We start from the raw sequence: 19,619 nt of genomic DNA on the forward strand, positions 1-19,619 counted from the left end.
TTCTTTGTATGTTGGCATTTTCTAAGGGGGAGTTTTATTTGAACTTATTTGATCAAAGAAATCTTCATTTTGTTTGTCATCATCAAAAAGGGGGAGATTGTTGACCTTGGTTGATGAGTCCTTGGTTTTGATGATTAACAAACCAAAATGTAGATTTGCACTAATGTTTTTATGTGAGAAATTTGTTAGAACAGGTCATTGATCCAAAAGAGAATCGAAAAGATTTGAATCAAAGAGAAGTTAAGAAATATGAAGGTTCGGACGTAGCGGATCGGACGTCCGACAGACGACGATACTCTTCGGACGCTTGGATCGGACGCTCATTCATTGCTTCGGCCGTCCGACACAAAAAGAATGAAAGTTGAACATTCTGACTTCTATCGGACGCAGGGTTCGGACGCAGAACAAATGGTTCGGACGTCCGATAGGTGGTTCGGAGGCATGGTTCGGACGCAGAGCAAATGGTTCGGACGTCCGACAGGCCAACGGCTAGTTTCGACAGCATTTAATATTTGACCGTTGGAGAGCCTTTTGGAGCCATTTCTCACCTTCTATAAATACCCCAAAACACAAGAAGACACAGACTTTTGCCAACACTAAATACAAGCTTACAAGTGAGATCTTTGAGTAGAAATATTCTTTGTTGGTTGTATAAGGGGTTGGGAAAGTTGGGTTGTGAGGTTGCTCAAGTGAAGGTTACTCTCTAGGAGGAGTAAAACTTTGGTGAAGGTGAACCTATCACTTGGAGTGGTAAAACCTTGATAAAGGTTGCCTCACTTGTATAAAGTAGTTCTTAATTGAGTGGGTAAGCTTTCAATTGTAGCTAGTTGAGGGTTTACTTGGAGAGTAGTAAAATTCCTTTGCTCAACCAAAGTATGTTTGGGGTGAGGAAGGAGTGAGCCTTCACTTGTACAAGTTGGTTAGCACTACCATCAATTGAAGAAGCTATTTGGTGGATTCAACTCCAAGTTTGGAAGAAGTTTGGAAGTTTGATTGGTTTGAATTTCTTTTACTTTATTGTTACTCTATTTTTGTGCTTTAAAATTGCTTATATTCTTTGTCATTGTATTTACTTGACTACTTGTCTGGTTGAGTATTTTGGTTGTATTTGGTTGCATCGGGGCTTACACATTCACTACCCTTATATCATTGCTACTAATCACATATTATTTCTCACTTAAAAGCCACTTTTAATCTCCAAATTTAATCTTTACTCTGTACCGAAAATTCATCCGGCGAAAAATCGCGAAAACCCCAATTTTGCTCTAATCTTGAAACCAAAAGTGAAACCCTACTTTCTAGGTTCATTGGCACTTATTGTGGGGCGATTGAGTAGTAGGGCCATTATAAAGTGGTATTTGGTAAAGAAAAGGAAATTTTTAAGAAAAATATAAGGAATTTGCACGGCTTCTGGCCGGATTCTCCACAAAATACTATTCATCAGAAATTTTTCCCTTTTCTTCTGCCTCGGGGCGTCACAGAGGTACTAAGAAAAGGTTAAAGTTTGAAGGCAGATTTTATAAGTGTTTAAATCACCTGAGGTCGTATCTTCATATTAACTTTACTTAGGTTTAAACTAAAATTGCCCCAATTTATTCTCAACCGAGGTTTTCTCTTTAATTTTCTTTTCCTTTTGTCCCTCTATCACTTTTCACCTCTTAAAGCTTTTCTTTCTTCTTCTTCTTCTTCTTTTTTTCAACTCAAACTTGCCCCAGTGTGGGGTTTGCGATTCTCAGGAGTTGCCAAACGAAATAATTTATTCTGAAAGTTCAAAAGGGATAACTAGGAATAGAATGTTTAATTGGAAAGGAAGAAAACCTGACTTTCATTTCATTTTTCGCATTAACCCTAAAAGGAAAATTTCATTTATCAGATGAAGAATTTCTTACACATATCCGAATTGATCGGTTGAGGGAAAATTTGTCCATCCATTTCTGCGAGAATAAATGCTCCACCAGGCAATACCTTCTGAACGATAAAAGAGCCCTGCCAATTTGGGGCAAACTTGCCCTTGGCCTCCTCTTGCACTAGCAAAATTCGTTTAAACACTTTGTCTCATTCTTTGAATAGTCGTGGTTTGACCTTCTTGTTGTAAGCACGGGTCATTCTTTTTTGATAGCACTGACCATGACAAATGGCATTTAACCTTTTCTCATTAATCAAAGACCACTGCTTATGACGTTGTTTAATCCAATCAGCTTCATCCAGTTTGGTATCCATTAGTATGCGCAATGAAAGAATTTCAACTTCAGCTAGCAAAACTGCTTCCATTCCATACATTAGGTTGTAAGGCGTTGCCCCAATAGAAGTCCGAATAGAAGTTCTATATGCCATTAATGCATAGGGGAGCTTTTCGTGCCAATCACGATATCTTTCGGTCATTTTACGGATTATCTTCTTCAAGTTCTTATTCGCTGCCTCCACAGCTCCATTCATCTGTGGCCTATAAATAGTAGAATTTCGATACTTGATTTTGAACTGCTTGCACAATCCATTCACCATGTCATTGTTGAGATTTTTGGCATTGTCGGTGATTAATGTCTCTGGCACACCAAAACGACAAATGATGTGCTTCCTTAGAAAATTGGCCACCACCTTCTTAGTCATGTGTTTGTAAGACTCGGCCTCGACCCATTTGGTGAAATATTCAATTGCCATCAAAATAAATCGATGCCCATTTGAAGCAGGAGGGTCAATGGTTGCAATTACATCCATACCCCACATTGAATATGGCCAGGGAGCAGTCATACTGTGCAATTCTGTAGGGGGAATGCGTATAACATCTCCATGCAATTGACATTTAATGCATTTTCTGACAAAAACTACACAATCATGCTCCATAGTAAGCTAAAAATATCCTGTCCTCGTGATCTTCTTTGCCAACAAATGTCCATTCATATGTGATCCATATACACCACTGTGCACTTCTCTCATCAAATAATCTGCTTCATCTTCATCAATGCATCTTAGAAGGCCCAAGTCTGACGTCCTTTTGTAAACGACTTCTCCATTTAAGAAAAACTTGGATGATAATCAACGCAAGAATCTTTTAGCAGTCGTATCAGCACTTGGAGGACAGGACCTGATTTTGAGAAATTCCTTAATTGTACCAGGGAAGATCATCAGAAGATTTTCCAAAACTAGACAATGTGCAGGCTTTTCTTGTAACTGAATCTGGATAGGTTCAATCACCAACTCATCTGGATGTTGAATCATTGAAGATAAAGTGGCCAAAACATTAGCAAAAATATTTCGAGCACGCGGAATATGCCTGAACTCCAAACTTCTGAATTTATTTGCCAAATCCAGTAAATTGCAATGATATGGCAAAATCTTTGAATCTCGAGTTATCCATTCTTTGAGCATTTGATGGACGAGCAGATTGGAATCACTGAACACTATTAAATCCTTGATCTCCATCTCCAACGCCATTTTTAGTCCAAAAATACAATCCTCATATTCAGCCATATTGTTGGTGTAGAAAAATCGCAGTTTAGTGGAACTGGAATAATGTTTTCCTTCAGGCACTACTCGAACAGTTTCGATCCCAGTTCCGAAAGAATTTGAAGCACTATCAAAGAACAGTCTCCACTCAGGGCATTGATCATTCATATCTTCCGCTGTACCAACAAACAAGACCTCCTCATCCGAAAAATAAGTGTGAAGTGGTTGATAATCATCTTCCCTTAGATTTTCAGCCAAATGATTTGCTATAGCCTGCCCCTTGATTGCCTTTTGCGTGGTAAAGATGATATCAAATTCAGAAATGATCATTTTCCATTTAGCCATGCGTTCGGTTGGCATTGATTTCTCCAATAGGTACTTCAAGGGATCTGAACGAGAGATAAGATAGGTGGTGTGACTAAGCAAGTAATGCCTTAACTTCTGAGCTGCCCAGGCCAATGCACAACAACTCCTTTCAAGAACTGAGTATTTTGCCTCGTAAGGTATGAACTTCTTGCTAAGAGAATAAATGGCTTGCTTTCTTTTCCAGAATCATCATGTTGTCCCAAAATACATCCCACAGTCTCGTCCAACACAGACAGATACATAATCAATAGTCGACCCGGCTTAGGTGGCACTAATACCGGAGGGTGCAACAAGTAATTCTTGATCTTATCAAAAGTTTGTTAGCATTCTTCACTGCAATATAATGGTACATTCTTCTTCAACAATTTAAACAAAGACTCACAGGTAGAAGTCAATTGAGCAATGAACCGGTCGATGAAATTAATCTTTCCCAAGAAACTCTTCACATCCTTTTGTGTTTTTGGCATTGACATCTCACGAATTGTTTAATCTTTGTCAGGTCTATCTCTATGCCCTTTTTACTGATAATGAACCCCAATAATTTGCCAGCAGGAGTTTCGAAAGCACACTTCGCAGGATTTAATTTCAAATTATATCTTCTCAATCTTTCAAATAACTTTTTCAAATCAACCAAATGATCCTTTGTGACAGCCCCACCTCCCTCTAAGGCGAACCAAAGGGTTCGGCGGACCGCCTGCCCAGCTCTCGCCGGGACTCAGTCGTTCCTTAATCAAATCCAAAATACAACCAAAAGGATAACATACAACAATCCAAAACTTAAGTGAAACTTATATATACATTGCTATCTCAAAAGGAAGTACAACCATCAAATGTACAAAGGTTCTCACTTCACCATACAACCAGCCCGTGCCAAGCACTAGGGCGAGAACCATTACAAAAACAAAGAGTTAGACCAAGCTAGTCTATACCAAGCTCTCATCCTTGCGTGCCTTCCCCTGTTAAGGAAAACAAAACTAAAGGGATGAGCTAAAAGCTCAGTGAGGTTCCGAACACATAATCAAATAATCAATCCAATACATTAAACATAGAGCATCAATAATTCAAGAAACATTTACCATGGAAAGCGATATTAACACATACATTAAAAGGATACGGGCTCACAAGGAGCCATAAATTCGTTCGTTTGTTCGTTCTCCTGACATTTCCCCTTATTCCTCCATTCATTTGAAAATGCATTTTTGAAAGTAAAACCCTCATTTGTTCTTTCGTTTCATTCACCCCCTCCTGGAAATTGGCCAGGCTCCACCAACCTACAAGGTAATACTCGAGTATACCAAATGTTCACCCAGGTCACCAAATCGCCCGACCGAGTCCGCTTCTGGCTCGAGTCGATCGGCAACAAGGGCAAGGGCCCAGTTCAGCCAAAAAGGCTTACATTCATGCGCAACTAGTATTTCAACATTTAATCATTGAAAATTTCATGTTTCATTTAGGTCGAGCGCGGTAAAGTACACGCTCGCCTAGAAAACTCGTTTTGGAAATCCTTGAAAGCACTGAACACATTATCAAACAAGAACACAAGTCATGAAGTCAAGAAAAATATAGCAAACAAGGAACACTCACCTATTTAAGCAAAATAATGCCCAAAGTATCCTCCCGGATAACACTCTCAATCGCCAAGAAACCCTAATAATAGCCAAGAGAAAATATTACAGTTAAACCCCTCCAAAGTTTAAGTGAACCAAAGAAAATCTGAATAACTACTAGTACAAAGTATAAGTATAGTTTTGGAAGTGAAAAGAGTACATTTAAACCAAAGGCTATTTGTAAAACTTATGGTTGCTCGTAAAACTTTGAAATCTCCATTTAAGTCGAAGTGACAAAGAAAACGTACTCCGAGCAGTCATTATTTTATTTCTCAAGGGTATAAATTCGGCCAAGTCCTTACTCAAGTTGCAAGTATAGTTCTCTAGTTCTCGAGCGTAAATTTGGGCAGCATGCCCTTTGTGTTTACCTCATTTTCCAGCCATTTTGGCTTCATTATTTTTCTCATTCAAACCCAAAGGTACACACAACACAAATGCATTTCAATAGCCATTCCATAGGCTCAAGACAATACAAGGACATAAATCAACTAATAACAAGTGCGGAAATAAAGTTTACAAAAGACAGATTTGATAGGTTTTTGCGGAAAGAACACATCTAAGGCTACGCTTATCGGATTGGTGTGAAAATTATACCATTTCGAAGCTAAGACAAAGTCCTACAACTTTCATGAAGATCAATTGGTCAAATTTCCAGTGTAACCTAATCAAATTCCCAGTTCACAGAACCAGGTTCCAACTAATCGGCTAATTAACTGTACTACATTTAAAAGGCCATATCTCAGGCTACCAAAGTCCGTTTAAGGTGTTCTTTGAGGCGTTAAAAAGCTAAGACAGAGTACTAAAACTTTTATGATTTGAAAAATGGCTAAATCAGAACGGATCATAGTGAATAAACACAGCCAAACAAATGAACTGTCTAAAACGGATCACTGGAAACATCCTAGGGCAGCGAGGGTATTTTGATCTTTTTACAGGCTACGTTGCTCCGATTGGGATGAAATTTTCTAGGAAATTATAAAATTTCATTATCTACAATTTTCATGTTTTATTCTAAGCCTAATTTGGCCTCTAACATGATGCAATAAAACCGGACAGAACAGGGCTGAAATTTTCTAGAAATCTGGGAATTTTGGGATTCAATGAAACTTTCTTCATTTCTTGCCTCAATCCACCACCACAACCTCCTATATAAGCTTAGATACAATATATATCATCCATATAGCAAGTATAGGCAGAAATCATCAAACTCTAACTTACATATATCACCTTAAAAATCATCCCAACAACTCGTATCACAACTAATCTAACCAAAACATGAATTATATAACATCTTAATCAAAAATAAAAGAACCAAAGCTATGGGTTAGACCTTATACCTCAACAAAAGAATCTTGCAAGAGTAATACTTCACCTCCTCTTGGAATTTTTGTTTCCCCTAGCTTCCCAAGGTCACAACTCACAATTTAATCGGTTTAGAATTTTGGTTCCTCACTTGGATGGTGCAAATCAAGATGAAATGGTGAAACTCTTGCTCTCTCTTTCTCTCTCTCTTGTCTTGGCCAAACCAGAAGAAAATGAGGAAGAATGAAGTTAAATGGAAGATAAAAAGGCAAGACAATTGGTTTGGTTAAAGAACCATAGGTGTGTGACACTTGTCACCACCAAAGCCTTCCAAATTTCTCTTTCTTTTCCTTGCATTTTGGCCACATATTTTGCTCACATGGCTGAGGATGAGGGGGGGATATTTTGTAAAAATATCAAGGGTATGTGGTAGTAAGAAAGTGGTGGTCAAGTGGTGGGTTCAATCGGTAGTGATCGATACCCGTCGGTTCGCACCGTTTTTTCTTAAATCACGCGTATTAGGGTTTTTACTTCCTATTCACTAACCTTTTATCATTGCTCCTAATCACATATTATTTCTCACCAAAAAGTCACTTTTAATCACCAAATTTGATCCTTGCTCCGTACCGAAAAATCATCCTACGAAAAATCGCGAAAACCCTAATTTGCTCCAATCTTGAAACCGAAAAGTGAAACCCTACTTTCTAGGTTCATTTACACTTATTGTAGAATGACTGGGTGGTAGGGCTTTAATAAATGAATCATTTCCAAATAAAAGGAAATTTTTAAGAAAAACGTGAGAGATTTTACAATTCCAGTGATTAAAATTAGGGTTTTCAATTAAAATATGAGAGATTTAAGAAAACCGGTTAGTCACAAGTTAACTAGGGTTTTTGATTAAAATATTAGGGTTTCTAATCTTTTAAAACAAAATAAGGTTTTAAATCAAACCCAAAGAAATACACTTTAGTATCTTCTTTACAAACAACTTCCTAATATTCGGGGTGTCACATCCTCTGCTTTCTTGGATTTAATTATGATGTCATCCACATAAACTTCCATCTCTTTATGAATCATATCATGGAACAAGGTGGTCATGATCCTTTAATAAGTAGTTCCAGCATTTTTCAATTCGAATGGCATTATTCAGTAGCAAAATGTTCCCCATGGAGTGATAAAAGCAGTTTTCTCTCTATCCTCTTCTGCCATTAGAATTTGATAGTATCCGGTGAAACAATTGCCAAAAGGCTCGATCTCATGCCCAGCGGTGTTGTCCAAAAGGATATGTATATTTGGCAAAGAAAAATCATCCTTCGGATTAGCCTTGTTCAAATTTCGGTAGTCAACACACACCCTCACCTCTTCACTTTTCTTCGGGACAGCGACTAGATTTGAAAGCCAAATAGGATAATGAGAAACTATGATAATCCTGGCATTGAGTTGCTTCTCAATTTGCTCCTTGATTTTAAGACTTATGTCCGGTTTGAATTTGCGAGACTTCTGTTTCACCGGTGAAAAATTTGGATCTGTTGGCAATTTGTGAACCATTATATCTGTTGAAATGCCAGTAATTTGGATCCGTTGGCAATTTGTTAACTACTATATCTGTTGAAATGCCAGTCATGTCATCATAGGACCAAACAAACACATCTTGAAATATGGTCAAAAATTCAATCATCTCTTTTCTCTGCTTCTTATTCAAATGAATGCTAATTTTTATCTCCTTAACATCGGTCTCAGTGTCAATATTAATGATTTTTGTTTCTTCTAAGTTCAGTTTGGATTTCTTTTCATATTGTTCAAGATTCTTTAACAAAGACTCAGATTCTTCCTCGTTATCGCTCTCGTCTTGAATTTCTGATTCCATAATTTTGAATTCGTAAGAGATATCGAGATTGCAGTCATCAAATTCTGGAACAGTAATATCCAAAGGGTCAATGTGTTTTATTTTGGCCATTTAAAAAAGAATGAGATAAATACAACGAAGCGTAAGTAAAACAATTGGAAAATAAACACTGTGCATTTTATTGAATTTAAAATAAAGGACAAAACATCATAATAAACTATTTAACAAAAGATACGCTACTTTAACATAAGACTTGTATTGAAAAAATATTTGATTCAAAACTGAAAGTCAAAAGATGATCAATGCGAATGATTTCTTTCATAGTTCTCAACCAAAAGCAATCCCCTAGGTTTACCGAAGTTTCTTTCGGGAGGAAAGGAAATCACTGGTACAATTCTTCATTGCTTCCCTGGAGACCTCTGGAAATTCTGGATTCTCTGACGGCTCACCCTTATAGGTAACCCTCACGAACAGCTTAGACAAATTGATATCCACCTCATCGATCGGGTCCAATTCAGATCTAATCACTTCTGATGAATAGAAAAAAGTGTAATGCAATGGTGGGATACTCCTGACAATTTTCTTTCCTTCCTATTCTACTCTCTTGTGATCCAGCATTTCTTTCTTGTCCCTGGAAGTAGGTTGAAACCCTATCCAAAAATGTTCTTCTTTTCTTGAAACTCTATTGGTTCTAGAATACTCTGCAAATTATGCCCGAGACCCTTGCCTATCTCGTATCCTCCTCGAATCATTTCTTTAGCCATCATAATGCTGGCTTCTGGCAAATTCATCCCCACCACCGACTTGTCTTTAGACACCCAACCCACTGAAATGATATCAGCCACATGGTGAGGAGAGGCCAGAACTTTTCTATCATTTTCGTCTTTTGGCCCGGGATTAACGATCATAGTACAATCATCCTTTGTAAACACTGTGATTAATTGGTCATTCACTACAAATCTCAATATCTGATGGAGCGAAGATGGTATAGCACCTGAAGCATGAATCCAAGGTCGTCCGAACAGAATATTATAAACACTTGAGAAATCCATGACTTGACACATGACTTGGAATTGGACAGGTTCTATTTTCAATACTAAGTCCACTTCTCCCATCGATTCTCTTTTTGCGTTATCAAATCCCCTCACCACAGTCGTAGACGGCCAGAGTTTAGCTTCTTGAAATCTCAATTTAACCAAAGTATTCCATGGACAGATATTCAAAGCAGATCCGTTGTCTATCAAAACTCTTAACAACAACTTCCCATTACAACGGACTGAGATATATAATGCCTTGTTATGTCCAATCCCCTCAAAAGTTAAATCCTCATCAGAAAAAGAAATCCAATTTGAAGCCCAGACATGCTCGACTACAGGGGTGAATTTGTCAACCAGAATGTTCTTAGGCACTTGAGCCTCAGTTAACACCTTCAACAGAGCTTCTCTGTAAAGTTCCGAAGTTAATAGCAGATTCAATATAGAAATTTGAGCGGGCATTTTATCCAAATGTTCGATCACTTTATACTCGCTTTCCTTCAACATCCTAAGGAAATTAAATGTCTCTTCTTCAGTTACAGCTGGTCTTGTTGGCGCGGCATTTTCCTTTGCCTTTGATGGCTCATTAACTGCAAGTTCACCTACAATTCTTCTAGATCTAATGACCGCGGCCACCTCTTTCTTTGGTCTTTCTTCTCCTTCAATCAATAGGATAGACTCACTATAATTCCATGGGACTTCTTGTAGGTTAAGAACAGGCGTTTGTTCAGGCAATTCGAGTAGCACAAGCTCTGAAGGTTCACATTCAAAAGGTATCATATCTAAAATAAAAGGATCAGCATTTTTCTTGGCCTCGAAGGTTTCTTCTTCCAGTATGAAGGGTTCTCCAATGATCCCTATTACCCCAACTTCATCCACAATATATTGAGTAGGTTTCTCGATCTCCTCGTCAATGGTAATAAATCCAACAGTATCCTTGTGCGCAGGAAAAGGGTTCTTGCTAACACTCGGTCCTTGTTCCTCTTTCCTTCTTAAAACTATGTCCCCAGCCTCAATCATGTCTTGAATTTTATGTTTAAGTGCCCAACAATTGGCAGTATAATGTCCAGGAGCTCCAGAATGATAAGCACAAAAAGATTGAGGATCATAACCAAGGGGAAACCCTCTAGGATAGACTTTATGAGGTATCGTACCAATTTTTCCTACGGCTTTGAGCTGTTTATATAACTGATCAATGGGCCAACCTAGATTGGTGAAAGTTCTGTATGGAGTTGGATTTTGGGTGTCATTGATTTGTTGATAGTTGTAGTTCTGGTTGGCTGGTAAAGCAGGTCTTGGATTGTAAGGAGGGCGAGGTCTAATTTGAAAGTTAGGTGGAGAAATATGAAATGGTGTCGTGGGTGTGTTTGGGTAATTTGGTCGGCGTCAAGGATGGTTAATAGAAGTATGATAAACAGGTCGAGGGGGTGGATGGTATGGGTAATAGGATGGATAGGTGGGATATTATTGGTATCTAGGTCGGGAAGAAAAGTCCTGGTCCCAAACAAATGCAGCATCCCGCTCTTTCTTTTTGAACTGAGGCTTCTTGCTACTGCTGGTTTGACCTTGCAACGCTTTTAATTGCGACTTCAGAGTTGACATATTAACAATCTTTTTCGCTCTTACGAATTCATCATACTCCTCCAATTTGTTAACAATTTTCGCAAATGAACATCCAGTCATGCGAAAAATTTCTTCAAAATATGGCAGGTCATGAGTTTTGATAAATATACGAACAATTTCTTCCTCGTTCATAGGAGGTTCCACCTTGGCAGCCAATTTCCTCCATCGCTTTGCATATGTCTTGTGATCCTCAGACGGCTTCCTTTTAGTCCCTTCAAGTGTGGTTCTGATCAGAGCAAGTTCACAATTATACTCGTATTGTCTTACAAAAGCGGTTCACAAATCCAACCATGTCCTCATCTCCTCACACTTCAAATTGGAGTACCAATCCAGTGCATCACCTTCTAAACTTTCGGGAAACAATCGAACTGACAAATTCTCGTCATCTATTGGCCTTCCTAATTTGTTTGCAAAGATTCAAAAATGTGTCTTAGGATTGCCCGTTCCATCATACTTGCTAAATTTGGGTGTTTAAAACCCACAGGCAGTTGCATATCAGGAAATAGGCACAATTCGTTATAGTCCAAACCTCCTTGTTTGATCAAGCTTTGGCTCTTCCTCATGAATTCATCAAATCGATCCAACCTGTGACGGCCCCACCTCCCCCTAGGGCGTACCCCAGGGTTCGGCGGGTCGCCTGCCCAACTCTCGCCGGAACTCAGTCGTTCACTACAGTCCTCAATTAAAATCGAAATTAATCACAAGAATAAATAGGGCAGCGATCCAAACTTAAAGCGGAACTTATATACATTGCCATCCCAAAAGGGAGTATAAAGATCGAATATACAAAGGTTCTCAATCCTTCATACGTCCATCCCGTGCCAAGCACTAGGGCGAGAACCATTACAAAGAATAACAAAAGAACTAGACTAGGCTAGTCTATGCTCTCATCCTGCTTGTCGTCCCCTGTTAAGAAAAACAAAACTAAAGGGGTGAGCTAAAAGCTCAGTGAGGTTCCGAACACATAGTCAAATAGTCAATTCAATACGTTAAACATGGAGTATCAATAATTCAAGAAATTTTTACAATGGAAAGCGATAGTAACACATTCATTAAAAGGATACGAGCTCACATGGAGCTATTCGTTCGTTCATTCGTTCCCCTGACATTTTCCCTTATTCCTCCAATTATTTGAAAATTTCCTTTTTGAGAAGTAAAACCCTCGTGCCTTCGTTCGTTCATTCATCCCCTTCCGGACGTTGACCGGACTCCACCCATCCGGACGTTGGCCGAACTCCACCCATCCGGACGTGGCCGGACTACAAGGTAATACTCGAGTATACCAAATTCACCCAGGGTCACCATATCGCCCGATCGAGTCCGCTTCTGGCTCGAGTCGATCGGTAACGAATGGCAGGGCCCAATTCAGCCAAAAGGCTTACATCATGCGCAACTAATGTTTCAATCGTTAAATCATTGAAAATTTCACATTTCATTTAGGTCGAGCGCGATAAAGTACACGCTCGCCTAGAAAATTCGTTTTGGAAATCATTGAAAACACTTAACACATCATCAAACAACAACAACAAGTCATGAAGTCATGGAGAATATAACAAACAAGAAACACTCACCTATGTACGCAAAAAACGGGTAAAATATTCTTCCGGATATTATCCTCAGTCACCAAGAAACCTAAATTAAACGAGAAAGAATATTACAGATCATCTCGCACAACAATTAGGTGCAATCAAAGAAACTCGACAATTATTGAGTAGAACGTACAAAAAGACTTTAAAGTGAAACGAGGACATTTGGACCCGTGGACAAAAATAACTAGGGTTTCATAGACCAAACGTAAGTATACCAGTTCAAATAGAAACTTAGTCCTCGAGCAAAAATTTGGGCAGCATGCCCTTTGTATTTTCCTATTTTCCAACCATTTATGGCTTCATCCTTACTCAATCAAACCCAAGGTTATCCATAATACAATTTCATTTCAATAGCCATTCCGTAGGCTCAAAACAAGACAAGAACAAAAATTAAGCTAATATCGAGTGCGGAAATGAAGTTTACAAAAGACAGTTTTGACGGGCTCTTGCGGAATGGGCACATCCGAGGCTACACTTATCGGATTGAGGTTCAAATTATACCCTTTCGAAGCTAAGACACAGGGCTCCAATGTTCATGAAGATCACTTAGTCCAATTTCCAGTGTAACCTAATCAAATTCCCAATTCACATAACCTAATTCCAACTAATCGGCTATTTAACCGTACTGCATTCAAATGGCCATATCTAAGTCTACCAAGGTCCGTTTAAGGTGTTCTTGGTGGCGTTGAAAAGCTAAAACAGAGTAGTAAAACTTTCATGTTTTGGAAAATGGCTAAATTCGTACGGATTATGGTGAATAAACACAGCCAAATGACTGAACTGTCTACGCGGAACACTGAAATGTAATCTAGGACAGTGAGGATATTTTGGTCTTTTCACAGGATACGTTGCTCCGATTGAGCTGAAATTTTGGAGCCAACTACAAAATACCATTCTATACAACTTTCATTTTTTATGTCAAGCCTAATTCGGCTTCTAACCACATGAACTGGAACCGGACAGAACAGGGTGAAATTTTTTCCAGAAATCTGGAATTTTTGGTTTCAATGATAACTTTCTTCATTTCTTGCTTCACTTGCTACCAAAGCCCCCTATACAATCTTGGATACAACATATATTAACCATACATCAAGCTTGGCAGCAATTCATCAAACCCTAATTCATGTATCCACAAGGAAAAACAACACCCAAGACATGATAACAACCATTATTCACCACAAATTTAAGATGCTAAGCTAATTTAAACAAGATTAAGAGTAAGAATTGGGAAAATCATCATCCTTACCTTGCTTAGTGTCTACCAAGAGGAACCCTAGCTTTCCCCTTCAAAAATTCACCAACACCTCACTAAACCAACACTCGAAGATAACTTTAATCGGTTAACTTTCTTTGTTTCCTCACTTGGTGACTAGATTTCAAGAAGAAATGGTGAACTCTCTCTTGGGTTTTTTCTCTCTCTCTCTCTCGGCCAAGACCAGAAAAATATGAAGAAGAAAGATGGTTGAAATGAAGGATAAAAAGGCAAGAAAAAAAAAATTAATCAAGGAGCCATGAGGTGGTGACACTTGGCACCACCAAAGCCATGCAAATTTTTCTCTCTCTCCCTTGCATTTTTCGCCACAAATTTTGGTCAAAGGCGGCTGGAAATGAGGGGATATTTTGCTCAAATATCAATGAGCTCATGTGGTAAGAAAGTGGTGGTCCAGTGGTGCGTTCAATCGGTCGTGCGCGGTTCACGTCGGTTCGCACCGTTTTTCCTTAAATCACACGTACTAGGGTTTTTTTCTTCCCAACCACTAAATTTTTATCATGGTTCCTAATCACATATTATTTCTCACCTAAAAGTCACTCTTAATCACCAAATTTGAATCCTTGCTCCGTACCGAAAAATCATCCTTCGGAAAATCGCGAAAACCCTAACTTCCTCCAACTGAAAACGAAAAGTGAAACCCTACTTTCTAGATTCATTTGCACTTATTGGGGAATGATTGGGTAGTAGGGCTATAATAAATTGTGAGTCCTCACACTCTCTCCCCCTTAAAAGAATTTTAACCTCGAAATTCATACCTTTCGTCGCCTCGGAAGACCCCAGAACTCGGTGTTGATCTACGGCATAAACTTGTGTTGATACTTTTGTTCGGTTTCCTCTTTCATGAATTTGTTTCAGTTTGGTTCCTTCCACTTGTTGAATACTACCCTCTCGTGGCTGTTTCTTCGGGCAATTGCTAAGTTGATGATTGCTACTCCCACAAATCAAACATTTTCCCCCTTTCCGCCAGCAATCATTCTCAGTGTGATTTGCCTTTCCACAGTATCCACAGGCCAATCGAGGAGCTACTGTTGGATCTTCTCGAGAAATGTCCTTTGATCCGATCTGACTTCCTTTCATAGACCTTTCATATAATGCTCTTAAGGTCCAAGGTGGGCAGGGTGAATGGTTCACTTTTTGCACTTTGGAGAGCGTTATCTTTTCTCCGGATTCCTCAGGTATACTGCTTGTGACGCCCCGAAAAAAATGAGTTTGAGAACCCGGAAATTTTCTAATTTCCTAGGGTTTATTTTTTTTAACGCCCGCTTTTCCTACATTTTCTTGATTAGAAAAATTCCCCAGATAAAGTTTATGAGCAAATATAGTTTTTAAATGAATTTTCTAGTATCGGTTAGTTTTTGAGAGATTAAAAGCGTATTTTGGACGTGGGACCCGCTAGTGCGGCAAATGTAATATATTTTTGATAACTTGTTGGAGTTTTGTGCTAAGTGATATTTTTTTTACAAGGTGTTAAGAGATATTTATGGATTGGTGTGAGAGGGAACAAAGAGATAGAGATTCATTATTTAAGTGACAAGTGTCGCTTGGCCATTGGGTGGAATTTTTGACTTTTATGCCATGTCTTACCATTTGACTTAATAAACTAAAACTTTACCAAAAATTTGCTCCATTTCCAAGCTTCATGGCCGAACCTCTCTCAAGAAAGGAAGAAAAGAAAGCTCTCAACTTGTTTCTTCAATTTCTTGCTCAAATCTAGCAAATCAACCGTTTAAACTTCCAATTTCTCCATAAAACCTCTTCACTTAGTGTTTGTGAGTTGTTTGGTGGAGTTGTTTGAGAAGCTAAGGTGAAAAGTAGCTCTCCCTCTTGTTTTGCTAAGGTGAGTGGTGGATGAACACCTCTCCTTCCTCTAATGATGTTCAATTCATGATTAGTGGTGTTATAAGATGCAATTTCTTGGATTATTTCTTGAGTTTGGTTGAATTGGTGAAGTTTTTATTTTTTTGAGGAATTTTCTGGTTTAATATGATCATGGTGTTGTGGTCATGTATGATGATTGGAAATGATGTTTAATGACTCTAGGAGGTGGAAAAAGTGATTAAGTACAATCAATTTCTGTTTTGGAAGAAATTTCAGAAAATTAGGTTTTGTAGTTCTTCATTCTGCCCGAATTTATTGCACCATGTTAGAGGCCGAATTGGCCTTTGATTAAAACATGAAAGTTGCAGGTATTGATGAGTTTGAAGTGCCTGTAAAATTCCAGGTCATTTGGACTAGTGTAGAGTGAGATATGTCGATTTTACTGTTGCTGTTCTGGGTTGATCAGAATGCGAAAACTGCACTTGTAATTGGCCATTTTGACTGGAATTGCTTTGGATTTGGATGTTGGTGTCTTCTTATGAAATGTATCTGGATGTCTTAGCTACCATATGCCTTTGGAATCAATGCATTTGGACTTGTATGGACCGAGTTGGACTCATTACAGCATTGTGTGATTTGTGAACCTGCAATTACGGTTCTGGTTTGGTATTCTGCATATTTGATCTAGTTGTGCTAGGAACTGGACTGAGTGACCTTCTACATTGTTGTAGCACTGGTCCTTAGCTTCGAAACGGTGGGTCTTACACCCCCATCCGACAATTGTAGTGCCTTTGGTACCATTACCGCAAAATGACGTCAAAACTGTTTTTCTGGTTTTGAGCTTAACCTTCATTTCCGGACTTTTCCCTAGCTTGACTTGTACTTGTACTACTTGGAGCTTGCTGAATGGCTATTGGATGAACTTGTTGTTGTGTGTGTACCTTTGGGTTGGAATGAGGAAATAATGAAGCCATGATGGCTGGAAAAGTTAGTAAATTCAAGGGAAGTCTTGTCCGAACTTTGAAGGGACTTGTTTGCGTTGGATTTGTGATTTAAGGCTTGGATTTGAGCAAGGCAATGATATATGATGGATGGTTTCTGAGCCATGGAGGTGAGTGACCCTAAACTATTTCCAAAGTACTTGTGAAATGTTTCTTGCATTAATTATTCGATTGCATATCATGCGTGCTTGCATGTGAATTCATGACATGATTTGGCTTCAATGAGTTCTGGGAAAGTCTTGTGCTGGACACCAACGTCTCCACTCTGTTTATGGTTCATGTTCATGTGTATCTGGAGCTCAAAAAGGGGCTCCCTCTCTGTTAATATTAAATGATCTATTTGAGCGTTGGGTGTTCAAGTGCTATGATTTCACTGGCTCACGAGAGCAAAAGACGTACATTTGATCTCGGATTCATGACATCATTGGAATACATTACTATGCAATATATTTGATGACTGCTTTTACTGGTTACTCGCTGAGCTTTTAGCTTACCCCAAAAATATTTTATTCCCCTCCATAGGGCTCGTGGCGAAGGCAGGACTTGTTGTGCTTATTCACATGTCTGGATGGCCTATATCTTGTACAGTTTGGATTTGTAATCATTTTATGTATAATTGGGAATTGTTTCCGCTGCAATTGTGACATGTAATTATTGGAGAGTTGGATGTATATTTGTGGACCATATGATGTATATTTGAGGTTTATTCTTGTAATTCGTTTGAGGACTTTAGTGAACGACTGAGTCCCGGCCAGAGCTGGGCGGGCGGCCCGCCGATACCCTGGGGTTCGCCCTTGGGGGAGGTGGGGTCGTCACAGGTGGTATCAGAGCTTAGGCTTCAGATCTTTGTAGTGTATCCTAGGCTTGAAGTTTAGGATGCTGGACTGTGGACTTGGTTTGAAATATTAGTGATTCTTGCGGGATGTCTTGACTTGATTGGTACAAGAGGGAATGTCGAGGACGACATTCTTTTAAGGAGGGGAGATTGTGACGCCCCGAAAAAAATGAGTTTGAGAACCCGGAAATTTTCTAATTTCCTAGGGTTTATTTTTTTTAACGCCCGCTTTTCCTACATTTTCTTGATTAGAAAAATTTCCCAGATAAAGTTTATGAGCAAATATAGTTTTTAAATGATTTTTCTAGTATCGGTTAGTTTTTGAGAGATTAAAAGCGTATTTTGGACGTGGGACCCGCTAGTGCGGCAAATGTAATATATTTTTGATAACTTGTTGGAGTTTTGTGCTAAGTGATATTTTTTTTACAAGGTGTTAAGAGATATTTATGGATTGGTGTGAGAGGGAACAAAGAGATAGAGATTCATTATTTAAGTGACAAGTGTCGCTTGGCCATTGGGTGGAATTTTTGACTTTTATGCCATGTCTTACCATTTGACTTAATAAACTAAAACTTTACCAAAAATTTGCTCCATTTCCAAGCTTCATGGCCGAACCTCTCTCAAGAAAGGAAGAAAAGAAAGCTCTCAACTTGTTTCTTCAATTTCTTGCTCAAATCTAGCAAATCAACCGTTTAAACTTCCAATTTCTCCATAAAACCTCTTCACTTAGTGTTTGTGAGTTGTTTGGTGGAGTTGTTTGAGAAGCTAAGGTGAAAAGTAGCTCTCCCTCTTGTTTTGCTAAGGTGAGTGGTGGATGAACACCTCTCCTTCCTCTAATGATGTTCAATTCATGATTAGTGGTGTTATAAGATGCAATTTCTTGGATTATTTCTTGAGTTTGGTTGAATTGGTGAAGTTTTTATTTTTTTGAGGAATTTTCTGGTTTAATATGATCATGGTGTTGTGGTCATGTATGATGATTGGAAATGATGTTTAATGACTCTAGGAGGTGGAAAAAGTGATTAAGTACAATCAATTTCTGTTTTGGAAGAAATTTCAGAAAATTAGGTTTTGTAGTTCTTCATTCTGCCCGAATTTATTGCACCATGTTAGAGGCCGAATTGGCCTTTGATTAAAACATGAAAGTTGCAGGTATTGATGAGTTTGAAGTGCCTGTAAAATTCCAGGTCATTTGGACTAGTGTAGAGTGAGATATGTCGATTTTACTGTTGCTGTTCTGGGTTGATCAGAATGCGAAAACTGCACTTGTAATTGGCCATTTTGACTGGAATTGCTTTGGATTTGGATGTTGGTGTCTTCTTATGAAATGTATCTGGATGTCTTAGCTACCATATGCCTTTGGAATCAATGCATTTGGACTTGTATGGACCGAGTTGGACTCATTACAGCATTGTGTGATTTGTGAACCTGCAATTACGGTTCTGGTTTGGTATTCTGCATATTTGATCTAGTTGTGCTAGGAACTGGACTGAGTGACCTTCTACATTGTTGTAGCACTGGTCCTTAGCTTCGAAACGGTGGGTCTTACACCCCCATCCGACAATTGTAGTGCCTTTGGTACCATTACCGCAAAATGACGTCAAAACTGTTTTTCTGGTTTTGAGCTTAACCTTCATTTCCGGACTTTTCCCTAGCTTGACTTGTACTTGTACTACTTGGAGCTTGCTGAATGGCTATTGGATGAACTTGTTGTTGTGTGTGTACCTTTGGGTTGGAATGAGGAAATAATGAAGCCATGATGGCTGGAAAAGTTAGTAAATTCAAGGGAAGTCTTGTCCGAACTTTGAAGGGACTTGTTTGCGTTGGATTTGTGATTTAAGGCTTGGATTTGAGCAAGGCAATGATATATGATGGATGGTT

The 19,619-nt window shown here is 38.8% G+C and overlaps 1 protein-coding gene across 1 annotated transcript; it reads right to left on the reverse strand.

Moving 5' to 3' along the window:
* Nucleotides 1-3,033: 3,033 nt before the first annotated feature.
* On the reverse strand, nucleotides 3,034-3,789 carry LOC140021262 (uncharacterized). Its single transcript, XM_072072026.1, has one exon. It carries the CDS (start codon nucleotides 3,787-3,789, stop codon nucleotides 3,034-3,036), a length of 756 nt encoding a protein of 251 aa, XP_071928127.1.
* Nucleotides 3,790-19,619: the final 15,830 nt, after the last annotated feature.

This window comes from Coffea arabica, chromosome 11e (assembly GCF_036785885.1).
Source record: "Coffea arabica cultivar ET-39 chromosome 11e, Coffea Arabica ET-39 HiFi, whole genome shotgun sequence".
Classification (NCBI taxonomy): Eukaryota; Viridiplantae; Streptophyta; class Magnoliopsida; order Gentianales; family Rubiaceae; genus Coffea; species Coffea arabica.